This window comes from Vigna angularis, chromosome 8, assembly GCF_016808095.1.
Source record: "Vigna angularis cultivar LongXiaoDou No.4 chromosome 8, ASM1680809v1, whole genome shotgun sequence".
Taxonomy (NCBI): Eukaryota; Viridiplantae; Streptophyta; class Magnoliopsida; order Fabales; family Fabaceae; genus Vigna; species Vigna angularis.
The window spans coordinates 35,551,342-35,564,592 of NC_068977.1; the positions used below are offsets into that span (position 1 = coordinate 35,551,342).

The 13,251-nt window shown below is 32.5% G+C and overlaps 1 protein-coding gene across 1 annotated transcript; it reads right to left on the reverse strand.

Moving 5' to 3' along the window:
• Positions 1-1,602: 1,602 nt before the first annotated feature.
• Positions 1,603-9,800, reverse strand: LOC108343947 (2-oxoglutarate-Fe(II) type oxidoreductase hxnY). Its single transcript, XM_017582404.2, has 11 exons — positions 9,672-9,800; positions 9,410-9,605; positions 4,856-4,954; positions 4,689-4,740; positions 4,044-4,165; positions 3,794-3,894; positions 3,651-3,709; positions 3,135-3,191; positions 2,811-2,856; positions 2,255-2,334; positions 1,603-1,984 (listed from the first exon to the last, which is right to left on the reverse strand). Exons 1-11 carry the CDS (start codon positions 9,759-9,761, stop codon positions 1,891-1,893), a joined length of 996 nt encoding a protein of 331 aa, XP_017437893.1. The 5' UTR covers positions 9,762-9,800; the 3' UTR covers positions 1,603-1,890.
• Between the last annotated feature and the right edge of the window lie 3,451 nt (positions 9,801-13,251).

Below are 13,251 nucleotides of genomic sequence, written 5' to 3' on the forward strand. Positions count from 1 at the left end.
GACCACAATTTTTGTGCTAATGTGTAGAAAAATTGTGCCACATTTTCTTCTCATTCTCTACCCACTAAGCAAATAAATATTTGAATCAAAAGTGTTTTTTTTCTTCTTTTTTTTAGCCGTTCGTCCAAATCAATTGAAAATTATAGAAGGCACGATCAAAATTAGTTTTTATAGTTTGAATATTAGTGATAAATAAATTTAAATAATGTATCTTATTATCTTAAATCTATATTTATACTTTTTTGGGTGATTTTATGATTAATGATAATCTAATCACAGTCTAATTGTTGCTAATCATATTTTACTTTTAAATTAATTTAACATTGATTAATTAGCGGTCTGGTTCCTCAACCAATCTTTTAGATTTCTCACTGATGATTGACTGTGTGATCTATGATTAACTTAATGGTTAACTGTTTAATAGATTAAACAATCATAAAATATAAATATAATAAAAATTAGATTTTGTTAAGTGATTTCTTGAAACCAATAATATATCATTACTTTTATTAATGAAATAGTGATAATAGTACTAATAAATAAATAGCTTGTTGTATGTAATTATCAATCCAAACAATTTTGGGAAAGAAAAATCTCTATCATTAATTAAACAAAAATAATTATTTATTCAATGTTGTGTCAAATGAATTGTAAGTTTACTTTTAAATTCTTATTCCATTGACATTAAAAATAGTACAGCATGCCTTATATAATTTCTCGCCCAATTAAATTATTATTTTAATCATTTTGCTTGTACCTGGACTTTAACTACCTTTTTAGACAGTTGTATCTAATCACCTTTACCTAACCTGATTTATAGTTTCATAATTATGTGAGAAAGTACTGAATTGAAAAAAATTCCGTGCAATGGATACTAACTATACAGGGAAGTGACATATAACTGAACTGATGCACGTTAGAAGACTAGCTTTTTCATAATGAAAACGTGTTTGTTTAAGAAATGTATTTTGTTTATAAAGTGGTTGTAATTTGAAAGATTATCTTTATAAACCCATTTAAGGTTTTTCAAAGATATTGAACATGTGATGATCTTTGCTTGTAAAAGAATAGTCCTTTTTGGTTGTATAGATCAAGAATTAAACATTGACAACATTCTTAAAAGACTAACCATGAAGCAGCTTTGTCAAATTTTATTCTACATTAACTTCTCAGAAATGAATTAGACAGTTTATGGTTAAAACAATTGTCTGATTCTTGTTTATTAATTAAAAGTTGTTAAGCTTGAATGATATCAAACATTTTTCTTTCTTGTCATTTGAAGTTATTGATGAAATCTAAGAGAGATAATTATGTATCGAGATTAATCAAACATTTTTGCTTATGTATTACAGACAAGATACTTTAATAATTATTAATCAAGTTCAAGCAGAAGTAATTATTGTAACAGTTGAATTGCAAATAACCTTTTAGTAGTATCTTTGAAATCTAGTAAAAAATCACTTTGGTACTTTAGGGGTTCACAACATGGAAAGATAAAAATAATTTCTTTCAATAGTGAATCAATCATACTGTTACTAAAACTGTTTGATGGCCCATGCTTTTCTTCTCTTTGCTTTTTCATCTAATGCTTTAGGAGGTCACTTTAGAAAGAAAGAGCTTTTGATTTCATTCATGTTTTTCTTTTAGCTGTAGCAATAAATACCAAACCATTTAGCTATCTTCCCACCCCTTCCCCAGGACTATCCCAACAAAATCTAAATAACATGTTTAACATATGATGCTGTTGTCTCAAACAATATGCAGTTCAAAATTTCCTGGCTACTCAGCTCCAAAAGCAAACTTCCTAAGCTTCTTGTTGGTAAATATCCAAATCAGTGTAAGTGAGTGTTTTTGTGAAAAAACACTAGGCTGTTCAGTTCCAAAGGTTGACTATTCAAGCTTGCTGTTTCTTGTAAATTTCAGATCAGCATGAGTGTCCTTGTAGCGCTGAGTCAGGTAGTCCTGGAATAAGATGGGCGGAAATCTGGTAAAAGAGAAAAATGCAAAGATGTTAAGAGCCTCTACAAACAGCACAGATTTTATACCGTGGTTGCTTCCTATTGATTTATCTACATAACATTTGGGTGAACAATTAGGCAATTTCATGCACATTGCTTTATATTATAAATGGCCTGTTTTAGTACTCTATCGACCAAACAAACAAGCCTCAGAATGGAAGGATGGAATCTGAATGTGAGATTAACTTTCTAACATACACTATGCTGCTAATTTTTAGTTGACATGTTTAACTTACTTAGGAGGATTACTATCAGATGTGCAGGTTGGCAAGCACTCTACTAGACAGTCATGACTTGGCTCCAAGAAGTATGCAATCTGTAAAAGGAAACAGCACAGTGATGAGCGTGTTGCATGATTTTGCCAAGCTTTGCAAGTTAAAACTGATATGATATACATAGATGCATAATCTAGAAAGAGACCAAATTTTGGAATATAATAACATAGTGATGGTTCATATCGTCGCTATCAATGAATAAAAAAAGGGAAGACCGACTGTGCTGGAAAAACCAACGACCGTGACAGAAGTCAATCCTGGGAGCTGTAACCAGTAGCCCAATAATTGTCCTTAGCATTATGAATTCCAATGATGGCAGAAGATAATGGAGAACCACAGGACCACAAGATAAATATTGAAATACTATATATGTTTTGACCAGATAAGTACTGAGATACGAATAAATTTTGAGGTCTTCAGGAAGGCTAAATATATTATGTATTAAACAATTTAATACCGATTTTTTGCTATGAATATAAATGACAGAAGGTAAAGAGTAAAAAAAGCTGGGACTTACAGAATATCTTTCTTGACCATTTCCTAGAACTCTGTGCAGTGTGGACCTGAGCATAAATACAACGTAATTTGCTGATTACAAAATTTCAAAGAAAAAAATGCCCTATGAGAATACACCAAAGGTCCTATCACATATTCATAAAACTACTAATCACAAATCACTTGTGTATAAGCTTCTACTGAAGCTTACATTTTCTCTAGAGAATAGTAATAGTAGTAGCTCATAACACAAATCAATATCTGTCTTTTGAATTTCTCTAATCTCAGAAGTATGCCTGCCTTCATTCAAAATTAGAAATATTCGAAAGTGGGAAAGATTTCTTACTTGAAAACACAGTTGCTCCAGCGCTCCAGCATGTCACCAAGATTCACAATGAAGGCTCTGCAATATAAGCAGTCTGTTAGATAATGTAATATAATTCAGAAGGGCATGACAAAGGTAATAAAATTAAAACCTAGTAGCATATATACTTCTTGTCTTCGCAGCCAATTATGCTTAGTAATTGGCATAATACAGCTAAAAAAGAACTAAAATTTCAGAAATATATAAGTTGTGCAGATAAGTGTAATTTTACAATGAATGAATTGTTTTGTTTGTTAGTGATACTGTCAAATGAAAAGTATGGCTTCCCACATCATCCCATCTATAGATTTGTATGAATGACAAAAACTGACTACCATAAACAAATCCAGGGAAAAATAATCTTGAAAGAACAAGGGAGTGTCTGAAGAAGTTTAGAAATTAACTCATGAATTAAAACGTAGGGATGAAGAAATAAGGATTCTCACAACTGTGTTGCATGAAAATAGAAATGAAAGCTACAATGACATATGGACTAACCCCTTCAATGGTGCTACATCCTCCCATATCTGAGGTTTAGCATCCCTATTTTTGCATATCTACAATGAAAGACATTGTTGCTCTAAGTTCATAACACACAAATTTTTGTAATATTGAAGAAAAAAAATCATTTGCCTTCTTACTTGAAGGCCTGAAACATCATCTGTTGCCAACAGTGTAATTAAACCAAAGTCAGTATGAGCACCAGCTCCATATAATCCTTTCGAGGGGTCTGAGATTTGACCTTCATTGAACATAGATGAATACAACCGTGTAAGTTTTTTTTTCTTTGCAATTGTACCAGACACAGTGACCACGTGGTACTGGTTCGGAATTTGTGACTTTCTACATTAGTCTTACAATACTTCTTTCCAAGAATATCACATACAATACCTTCATAGCGCAGCAAACGCAGAATTGCAATTGGCTCTCCGAATATTTTTGGCTGGTCAAAAAAATTTTCATCCAAATCAAGTGCAAGGGCTATTATCTTTGCAACAGCTTTCCCCACTTCTCTGGATTACCCAAAAAAACAGGCAGAAACAAATTACTAGAGAAAAAAAAATTGAATCCCTTTTCCCCCAATGCAGAATTTGAGTCCATGTGAACAACCAAGGCAGTTAAACATGATCTATAGTTTCCTTCATGGGAAGGGACTAAATAACATTGACAAGAAAATGAAAAAAAGTAAGACAATGGAAATCGTTTTGTTGAAATGAAAACCAAACACTGCTTCATATCATGGTTTTAAAAAACAGTCAATGATCATGATTTTGAGCAAAACATGATCTTCAAGACAGTAGAGTGACTGCACAGGTAGCACATGGCTGAATTATAAAAAAATGTCAAAATCATAACTGCAATTCAAAGTCTTGCTTCATCTATTAAAGACCAAGGTTTTCATAAAGTACGGTGAGTCAGAAACAAACTTACAGTTAACTAGTTCACATGCAACACAGATTATCAAAAAACATACTAGCTGAGCAGAGATAGCATCTTAGGACAAAAATAAATAAATAAACCATCAGTAAAATGTACAATGTCTCTCGATGGAACTTTTCCATGGTCTCTCTCCACCCCGGCAAAACATCTACATAGGAAAAAAGTTCAAGAAAATAAAATCCAAAATGTTGGAAGACTCAATTGGTAGAAAACAGACTTTTTGTCTCCAAAAGTCTCGAAGACTTAAAAGTTGGCTCTTTTACCTGGTGCAGGCCATCTATTCTGACCATAGAAAGGCTTCTTCGATTCTGGGTCATCTTCACCTTTTTCAACTCCAATATAATACCCTTCTTTATAGTCTCCTATTTAACCAAGCAGAGAAGAGGTTATTAAGGTTTTGAAAGACAAAACTTGCACACGGTTGTTTCAAAACTTCTAGTGCTTTACAATTAGAATTTATTATAATACTTTGCACAGTAAAGGCTTACATGAAACATCTGTTGTAATAATGTTAGATTATTGCAAAAGAAAAACGTTGGAACGCTTTAAAACTTTAATTGTTAATAATCTTTAAATTCATTTTATTAAGTGTCCCAACGGTAAAATATTTAATGACTTTTATTGATTTTATTCTTTCCTAACTCTATAAATAGAGAGTTTTTCCCATTCCAAAAACATCCATGTTCGTCTTCTCTCCTTCTTCTTTCTTTTTTTCCTCTTCTAAAATTATTCTGGGTTTATTTTATATTCTTTGTAGAGATCCTTGCTAGTTCTGAGATCCTTAGAGATATTCTGAGAAGTTCCTATTGTATCTTGGGGACTTGCGCAATACACCGCGCATAAGTCCTCAAGACAGTGAATCTACACGTCTCAGGAAATTTTGTTTGTGATTATGTCAGCTTTTATACAACAATCTTAAGGACTTATGACACATCAACAACTCAATCCCGGAGGATCAAAACTTTGTTTTTAGAACTCAGACGGTATTTGCGAAACCCATAACTTCTAGAGATTGCCAAGGTGCTTGCAGCAACGATGACTTCTGATCGCATTTGTAAGGACCACGGATGAGGACGAAGAAGATGAGGTATTTGAGTAAATTTTCGTATATTTTACCTACAAAGAGAAAATCACAACCGTTTACCAATCTTAAATATTTTAAAATTGTGAGAATGTAGGTAATTTTACTTAATTACTTGAAGAAATAAATTTGGCTTTTCACCTAATGATATTGATAATATTCTAAATTTGAAAGTAGAGAATATGTTATTTTGTATGTGAATGACATGTTAATTTCTGGTATGCAATAAGATTGTCACTAGAACTAAATTGTTTTTAGGATCAAAATTTGAAATGAAAGACATGGGTGAAGCCAATGTGATTTTAGGTATTAGAATCATAAGGAAGGGAGATAGTATATTACTATCTCAAGAATAATACATTGAGAAACTTCTTAAGAAGTTTGAGTTTTATGACTTAAAACTAGTGAGTACTCCTTATGATGCTAATTCTAAATTAATGAAAAATAAAGGAGAATCATTATCTCAGCCTCAGTATGCCTAGATAATTGGGAGCTTACTGCACTTGATGAGTTTTTCTAGACCTGATATTGCTTATGCAATAGGTAGACTGAGTAGGTACACTCAATGTCATCAAGAACATTGGGATGCACTTTTCAGGCTTATGAGATACTTAAGAGGTTCAATGGATTATGCCATTGAATATAGTGGATTTCCCACTGTACTAGAAGGGTACAATGATGCTAACTGGATATCTGATTCAGATGAGACAAAATCCACTAGTGGTTATGTATTCACACTTGGGGTGGTGCGTGATAATGCTAATTCTTACCATTATCTAAGCCTCATTTTAGTAGCAAAATCAACTCCTTTCTAACTTGTAACTTGTTTAATCCTCTTCTTTTGTCTTGTTTTCTAAATAAATGTGTTTTAAGCTACATTGATGTATTATCATCACTAATCCCCTTATTTTGTAGCTAATATTATGCTTAGAAGAACCTCCACCAATGTATAGAGCTTAACCAGCCACAAAAGCAAGTAAAACAAAAATAGAGAATTTTGGAATGTTGTGGCTGGGGTGCAGCTGGCGTGCAGCTGAGCGCCACCTGATCCGACTTGCTACCGCTGAGCAACACAGTTTTTGTGCAGCTGAGCGCCAGCTCTCTGGAATGCTGCCGCTGGGGTGCAACTGAGCGGTGACGCTGCTGATGTGTCAAAATGCCTATTTATTCAAGTTGTCTCGAAGCATTTGGGGTCTTTGGTTTTTTGGAGGTGCATCTCACTCAGAGGAGAGCTTGGAGGGCTGCTAGGGCTCGTGGGAACACTCTCTTCTTCCTCTTGGGTTCTTCATCTTCTTCCATGGCCATTTTGTAAGCTTAAAGGCTCTCCATGGAAATGGAGAGCCAAACCCATCTTGTTGGGATTAGTTGTAGCCTTTGAATCTTGTGTAATTGTTGAATGATTTGAATATATATATATATGCCTTTTCTATCAATTGCTAGTATTCTTGTTTCTGATGTTAAAGCTTGCATGTAAAGGGGACGTTCATGACTTGATTTTGGGGTTTCATGGGTTATGGGGACGTAAGATGAAACCTTGAACTGAAACAAGAGTCCTTGTGGTCATTGATTCTAGGGATGGAAGATGATTCACATGATGTCTTAAGATCCTAGCTCTTTAATGCGGGTTTGCTTGTTAGATTGTCCAAGGGATTGGAGTTTGATAAGGAAAACCTAGGCTCTTTCACCTAAGGGATTAGGGCTAGAGTGTTTTAGTGGATTGACTTTAGTAAATTGATAGAGAGGAGATGAAATTGGTTATACACAAGAGTGCATTGGTGAAAACTAACCTTAACAATGTCATTTCATATTATTTCTAGTCTTTTCAATTTCCAAGTGCCTTCAATACCAAAGTTCAACCTTGTAATTACTTGTGAATTTATCTTTTTGCACATATTCTTAAATGATTTGTTCTTGAGTCTAGATGAGTTGTTAATCGCACAATTTTCTAGTATTACGAGTCTCTTGGGAAAACGATACCTGGTCTTACCACGGTTTATTACTTGAACGATTCGGTACGCTTGTCGAAATCGCCTAATAGTGCGATTACATGGAGATCAGCCAGACAAACAATTATTGCAAGATCAACAATGAAATATGAGTTTGTCGCTCTTGAGATGGCTGGTAGTGAGGATGAGTGGTTGAAAAACTTCTTAGCAAACATTCCACTAGGAATGAAACCAACCCCATCGGTGTCAGTACATTGTGATTGCCAATCGACAATAGCTATAGCTAAAAACAAGAATTACAATGGAAAGAATAGAGACATAATTTGGTGAAGCAACTGCTAAAGAACTATTTCCATTGACTATCTGAAGTCAGAACAAAATCTAGTAGATCCTCTGACAAAACCCTTAGGAAGACAAATGATATTAGAAACATCGAGGGGAATGGGACTTAAGCCACTAGCAAACAAACAAGTGATGGTAACCCAACCTTTGTGATTGGAGATCCCATGAATAAGGTTCATATGGGTAAAAACAAGTCACTTGTTAGTTCTGATAGCACTAAATTGATTTTAATCAATTATGTCCCTTCCTATGGTGTGTGTGAAAGTGCTAGAGACTGCAATATTGAGAGGTTAAACTTTGTCATTAAAATTCTATGTGGTGAAAGAATTTTAGCTTAAAACAAAGTTTTTAATGATTTTCATATCCCTTATGGGTGGTGTATGATTTGCAGCATACACTTGATGAAATCACCTATATGAGTGTCAAGTGGGGCCGCTTGTATGAGATCTTGGCATGATCTCTAGAGCACTCATGAATACCGGGCACGCGCATGGCCTAGTTAGCGCAACACAGCGATAACAGCAAGGATTGTGGGGTTGTATTGTGATTGATAAACCTCTAACACCCGTCAAGTGTCTTTGGTTCATATAGCTTGCTATACCAACTACACTGTGTGTTAAGTATTTCAATCTAAGACTGGTTCATATAGCTTGCTATACCAGGTCTGATGCATTACATCCTATGAGACCCAGAATAAAAGTTTCTTATCTTTTTCTTTTGCAATAAGTGGGGGATTGTTGTAATAATGTTAGATTATTGCAAAAGAAAAACAGTTGGATTGCAACGTTCAAAACTTTAATTGCCAATAACGTTTAAATTCATTTTATTAAATGCCCCAACGGTAAAATATTTAATGGCTTTTATTGTCTTTTATTGATTTTATTGTCTCTCATTCCAAAAACATCCCAAGTTCGTCTTGTCTCCTTCACCTTTCTTCTTTTCCTCTTTTAAAATTATTCTGGGTTTATTTTATACTCTTTTTAGAGATCCTTGCTAGTTCTGAGATCCTCAAAGATATTCTGAGAAATTCGTGTTGTATACTGGGGGACTTGTACAATACACCGTGAATAAGTCCTTAAAGAACAATAAATCTACACGTCTCAGGAAATTTTGTTCGTGATTATGTCAGCTTCTATACAACAACATCAACCTAGATCTTTTATGCAAAGCTTCAATTTTGGTAGATACATTTCTTTCTGTACTCTTTTGTGTTGATTTTTAATTAGAATTGACGGTTTATTTCGGTAATACGTGACAAATGTTTGCATCAAACATCAATATCAATATAGACTATACATGCAAAACTTCAATTCTGACAAGACAGTAACACCAAAAGCAACCGTCTAAGTCTTCTCCGTCCATAATCATGAAAAAGAAGAATAAGAAAATGGGGTGGTGGAATCCATGCAAACAAGCAGAAAATTCCAAAATGGGTACTGCATACATACCACGAAGTTGATTTTCAGGATCAAGAAGTTCATCAAGAACAGGGGTATATCCCCTGTGTTTTTCATTCCTGAGAATCTTCATCTTTTCCTCAAGGGGAAGAGAGAAAAACTTCTTGCTCTGTGCAAAAACCTCGTCCATGAATTCCTGGCATATGCCATGGTTGACAACGTAGAAAAAACCCGAATCCAAACACGCCTGAAACAAAACAACAGCATAAGATCACAAGAAAACAGAGAGATGAAACAGAGGAAAAGAGCAAACCTGTTTGAGTAAACGAACGGATTGGTTGATGTCAGAGTTGGATAGGTCGATGCAGTTGAGGGCAGAGAATTGTGTGGTCTGTCTTCCCATGTTTGGTATTTTGTCCTTATCCAGATCATAAATTTTTGGGCAAGTAAAGTATATATATATATATATATATATATATATATATATATATATATATATATATATATATATATATATATATATATATATATATATATAGTTTAGTAGTATTTTCAAAAAATATATATTAAGACAGTAGTTTATAGTGTTCAATTTTTGTTTGTCTGTGGTTATGTAATTGTTGTAAGTTGGACAAGATTTTTACCATAATATTTATTATTGGGTATTTAATCACTATTACAAGTCATTATGTTAATCATTCTTAATTTATGTTTTAAGAAGACTTGTTAGAGTTAAAAGTGATTATTTTTAGTAAAATCTTATTTTTTTTATTTACTTTGTAAACTTTTATTCTTAAACAAACACGGGTTGACAAGATTATTGGTTTAGTTGAACTAGTAGTTTGAATTTGAGTTTTAAGTATATAATTATGCTAAATATTTGGATAAAATTTATTTAAAGCATTTTTCATATATTTTGGAGTTTATGTAAATTGAGTTTGTAACACCCCCGACAACTCACAGGGACCATCGACTGCCCCCACAAATCATCACCAGGCTTTCCAGTGTGCTTTGTCCTCAGAATTGATCCAGGCTAAGCACGCTTAACCATGGAGTTCTTATGAGTCAGGCTACCGAAAAACAAATGCATTTTGGTGATATGAGTAGTCAAATCAATTCCTTTAAGCTATCCTTCAACCGTATAGTCCCATACCTATACAGTCTCCAGATCCCTCTCATTCTGGTGTATGTTCGATTCGTCCATGTACCCCTTCCACCCGAAGCTGCCAGGAGCCGCTCCTTGTCTGTGCCCCCTGCACCATGCTTCTTGCACCGGCGTCACTCCCCGCCCTCGTCTCTGTGCCCGGGTGTCACATGCCCACCAGCTTTTGCTCTGGTTCGTCCTCGAACCACACCGTACTGGGAGAGGCTAGGCTCTGATACCATCTGTAACGCCCCCCGGCAGCCTACAGGACCATCGACTGCCCCCACAGATCACCACCAGGCTTTCCAGTGTGCTTTGTCCTCACTCGCACATTTTGCCGGGGCGTTACAGAGTTTGACAATGAGATATTTTATAATGATAGGGTTTAGTCAAATATAGTTGTCTAAACAACCATTACTTTTTTTATTGTTTTTTCATGACTCCAACAACTTCGGTTTGAAAATGTTTTTTTTTTTAATTTCTGTTTTCTATCTTTTATAGGATGTTAAGATACCACTAATGATAGGAAATATGTTTAGACCAAAAATAGTTACAATATTAGCAATGAGTTGACCAGAAAGTTAAAAATATTAAATAAAAGAAACATTGATAGTTTTCTTTCTCTTTTAAAAACGAGTTAACCAAGAAGAAGATTAAAAAAATAAATAAATTAGTTGATTGATGAGTGAAAGATAAAAATAAAATAATAAAAGCAATATTTATTGACGACAAAAATAATGGAATACTTAAAAAATTATTTTAAATACTAAATAAAATAATTTATTATAAAGACTTCATTAAAATATCAAAACTTATGAAATATTAAAACGTTATTATTGTTGAAATTAGAAAATGTTGTAGATCTTAGATTATACTTAATTAATTTTTTTGAAGATTTTATATCTTGAATAAATAATAAAAACATGCATTAGAAAAATATAATATAAAGTTTGTACTAAATACTCTCATTATTACTAGTTCAAAACACTTTATTTTGTTAAATAATAGTTTAAAATTTGCTATGGCATGCATGCATATAGCAGTGATGGGAGGCTGTATGGGCGCCACATATCAAATCAATCAACACATGGTACGCAAATAAATTTTTGAATAATAGTTTTTTTTTTATTTTTTTATTTTGAGTGGTAGGTTGAAGTCAACATCTATGGAATCTTTTCAATATTTAAGAATTATTTCAATGCTAATAGCCACCTGTTTAAACTTTTTGTAATTGTTACTCTGAAATTTATTTTTAGTCTATTCAAATCAATCGAGTATGTATAGAAGACACTTCAAAGTTAGAGTTAATTTCTTATAATTTGAATATTAGTGATAAATAAATTCAAATTATGTATCTTATTATCTTAAATTTATATTTATATTCTTTTAGTGACTTTATGATTAATGATGATATAATTACCATGATTAATAATCATATTTTATTTTTAAATTAGTTTAATATTAATTAATTAATTTGGTAAATGAGATTCATCGATCTGGTTTTGATCGTTTGATCTATAGTTAATCTAATAGTTAACCATCAAACAATCATAAGACATAACAAAAATTAAATTCTATTAAGTGATTTCTTGAAAAAAACAATATATTTTTATTTTTTATTAACGAAATAGTAATAATAATAATAATAAATAAATAACCTGTTACAAATAATCACCAATCCAAACAATTTTAGAAAAGAAAATTCACTATTATTAATTAAATAACAATAATTATTTATTGAATATTGTGTCAAATGAATTATAAGTTTACTTTTAAATTCTTATTTCATTGACATTAAAAAAAAATAGTACAACATGCATTATATAATTTCTCACCCAATTAAAATAAATTATTATTTTAATCATTTTGCATGTACCTTTAAGTGGACTTTAACTACCTTATTAGACAGTTGTATCTAATCACCTTTACCTAACCTGATGTTCTAGTTTCATAACTACTGAATTGAAAAAAAATTCCGTAGTGCAAGCGCTCGATCACCTGAAGAAAACAGTGACAAATAACTGAACTGATACACATTATAAAACTAGCTTTTTCATAATGAAAACGTGTTTGTTTAAGAAAGGTATTATAAGTTAAGTACTTTATATAGGATCTCGTAATTTTCATGTTTTCGAATTATGGTTAAGAAATAAATCATAAATTTAATTTACACATATTGATATTATTTTTAATCTAAAATATAAAAGTAATAGTTTGGTTTTGATATAAATAATAAGTAGGATATGAATACTATCTACTTATTACTCAATTAGCAAAAAATATCTTTATAAATATTCATTTAAAAAATATTTACCGATATTCTAAAACAACGCTAATATGCATGAATACCACATATATTTAAAAAAAATGTAACATTGGTATGGTATCAAACGAATGACACATTTCATATTGGATCCGGGTCGTATCCTTTTACAACGCTTGCACAAGCCCATTTGAACATAATACGGGCCTTCAAACCCAATACACCTCAGATGGGCCTAAACATTGACCAACCAATTGGCAGTGTTTTTTTTCTGCCCCCTCCATAACTTTCTTCTTGTATCCTCAAATAAATAAATTTCCAATTTTACCCTTTTTCAAATTGTGCAAGTAAAATCTTCTAACCTTTCCACAAAAATGGGACAACCCTTTTAAATTTGAGATTAGATAATTATGAATGTGAAACCATCATTCTGAGTTAACGTTTTCATAATGAAAGAGGGCATATACTATTTTTTTTTATAGAATA

What these genes read in the sequence shown, in the direction of transcription:
- LOC108343947 (XM_017582404.2), bottom strand. Translation starts at nt 9,761, where the DNA reads ATGGGAAGACAGACCACACAATTCTCTGCCCTCAACTGCATCGACCTA. An exon ending in CCGTTCGTTTACTCAAACAG is followed by an intron (nt 9,606 to 9,671) that starts GTTTGCTCTTTT and finishes GTTTTGTTTCAG; the next exon opens with GCGTGTTTGGATTCGGGTTT. An exon ending in AAGTTCCATCGAGAGACATT is followed by an intron (nt 4,166 to 4,688) that starts GTACATTTTACT and finishes TGGGTAATCCAG; the next exon opens with AGAAGTGGGGAAAGCTGTTG.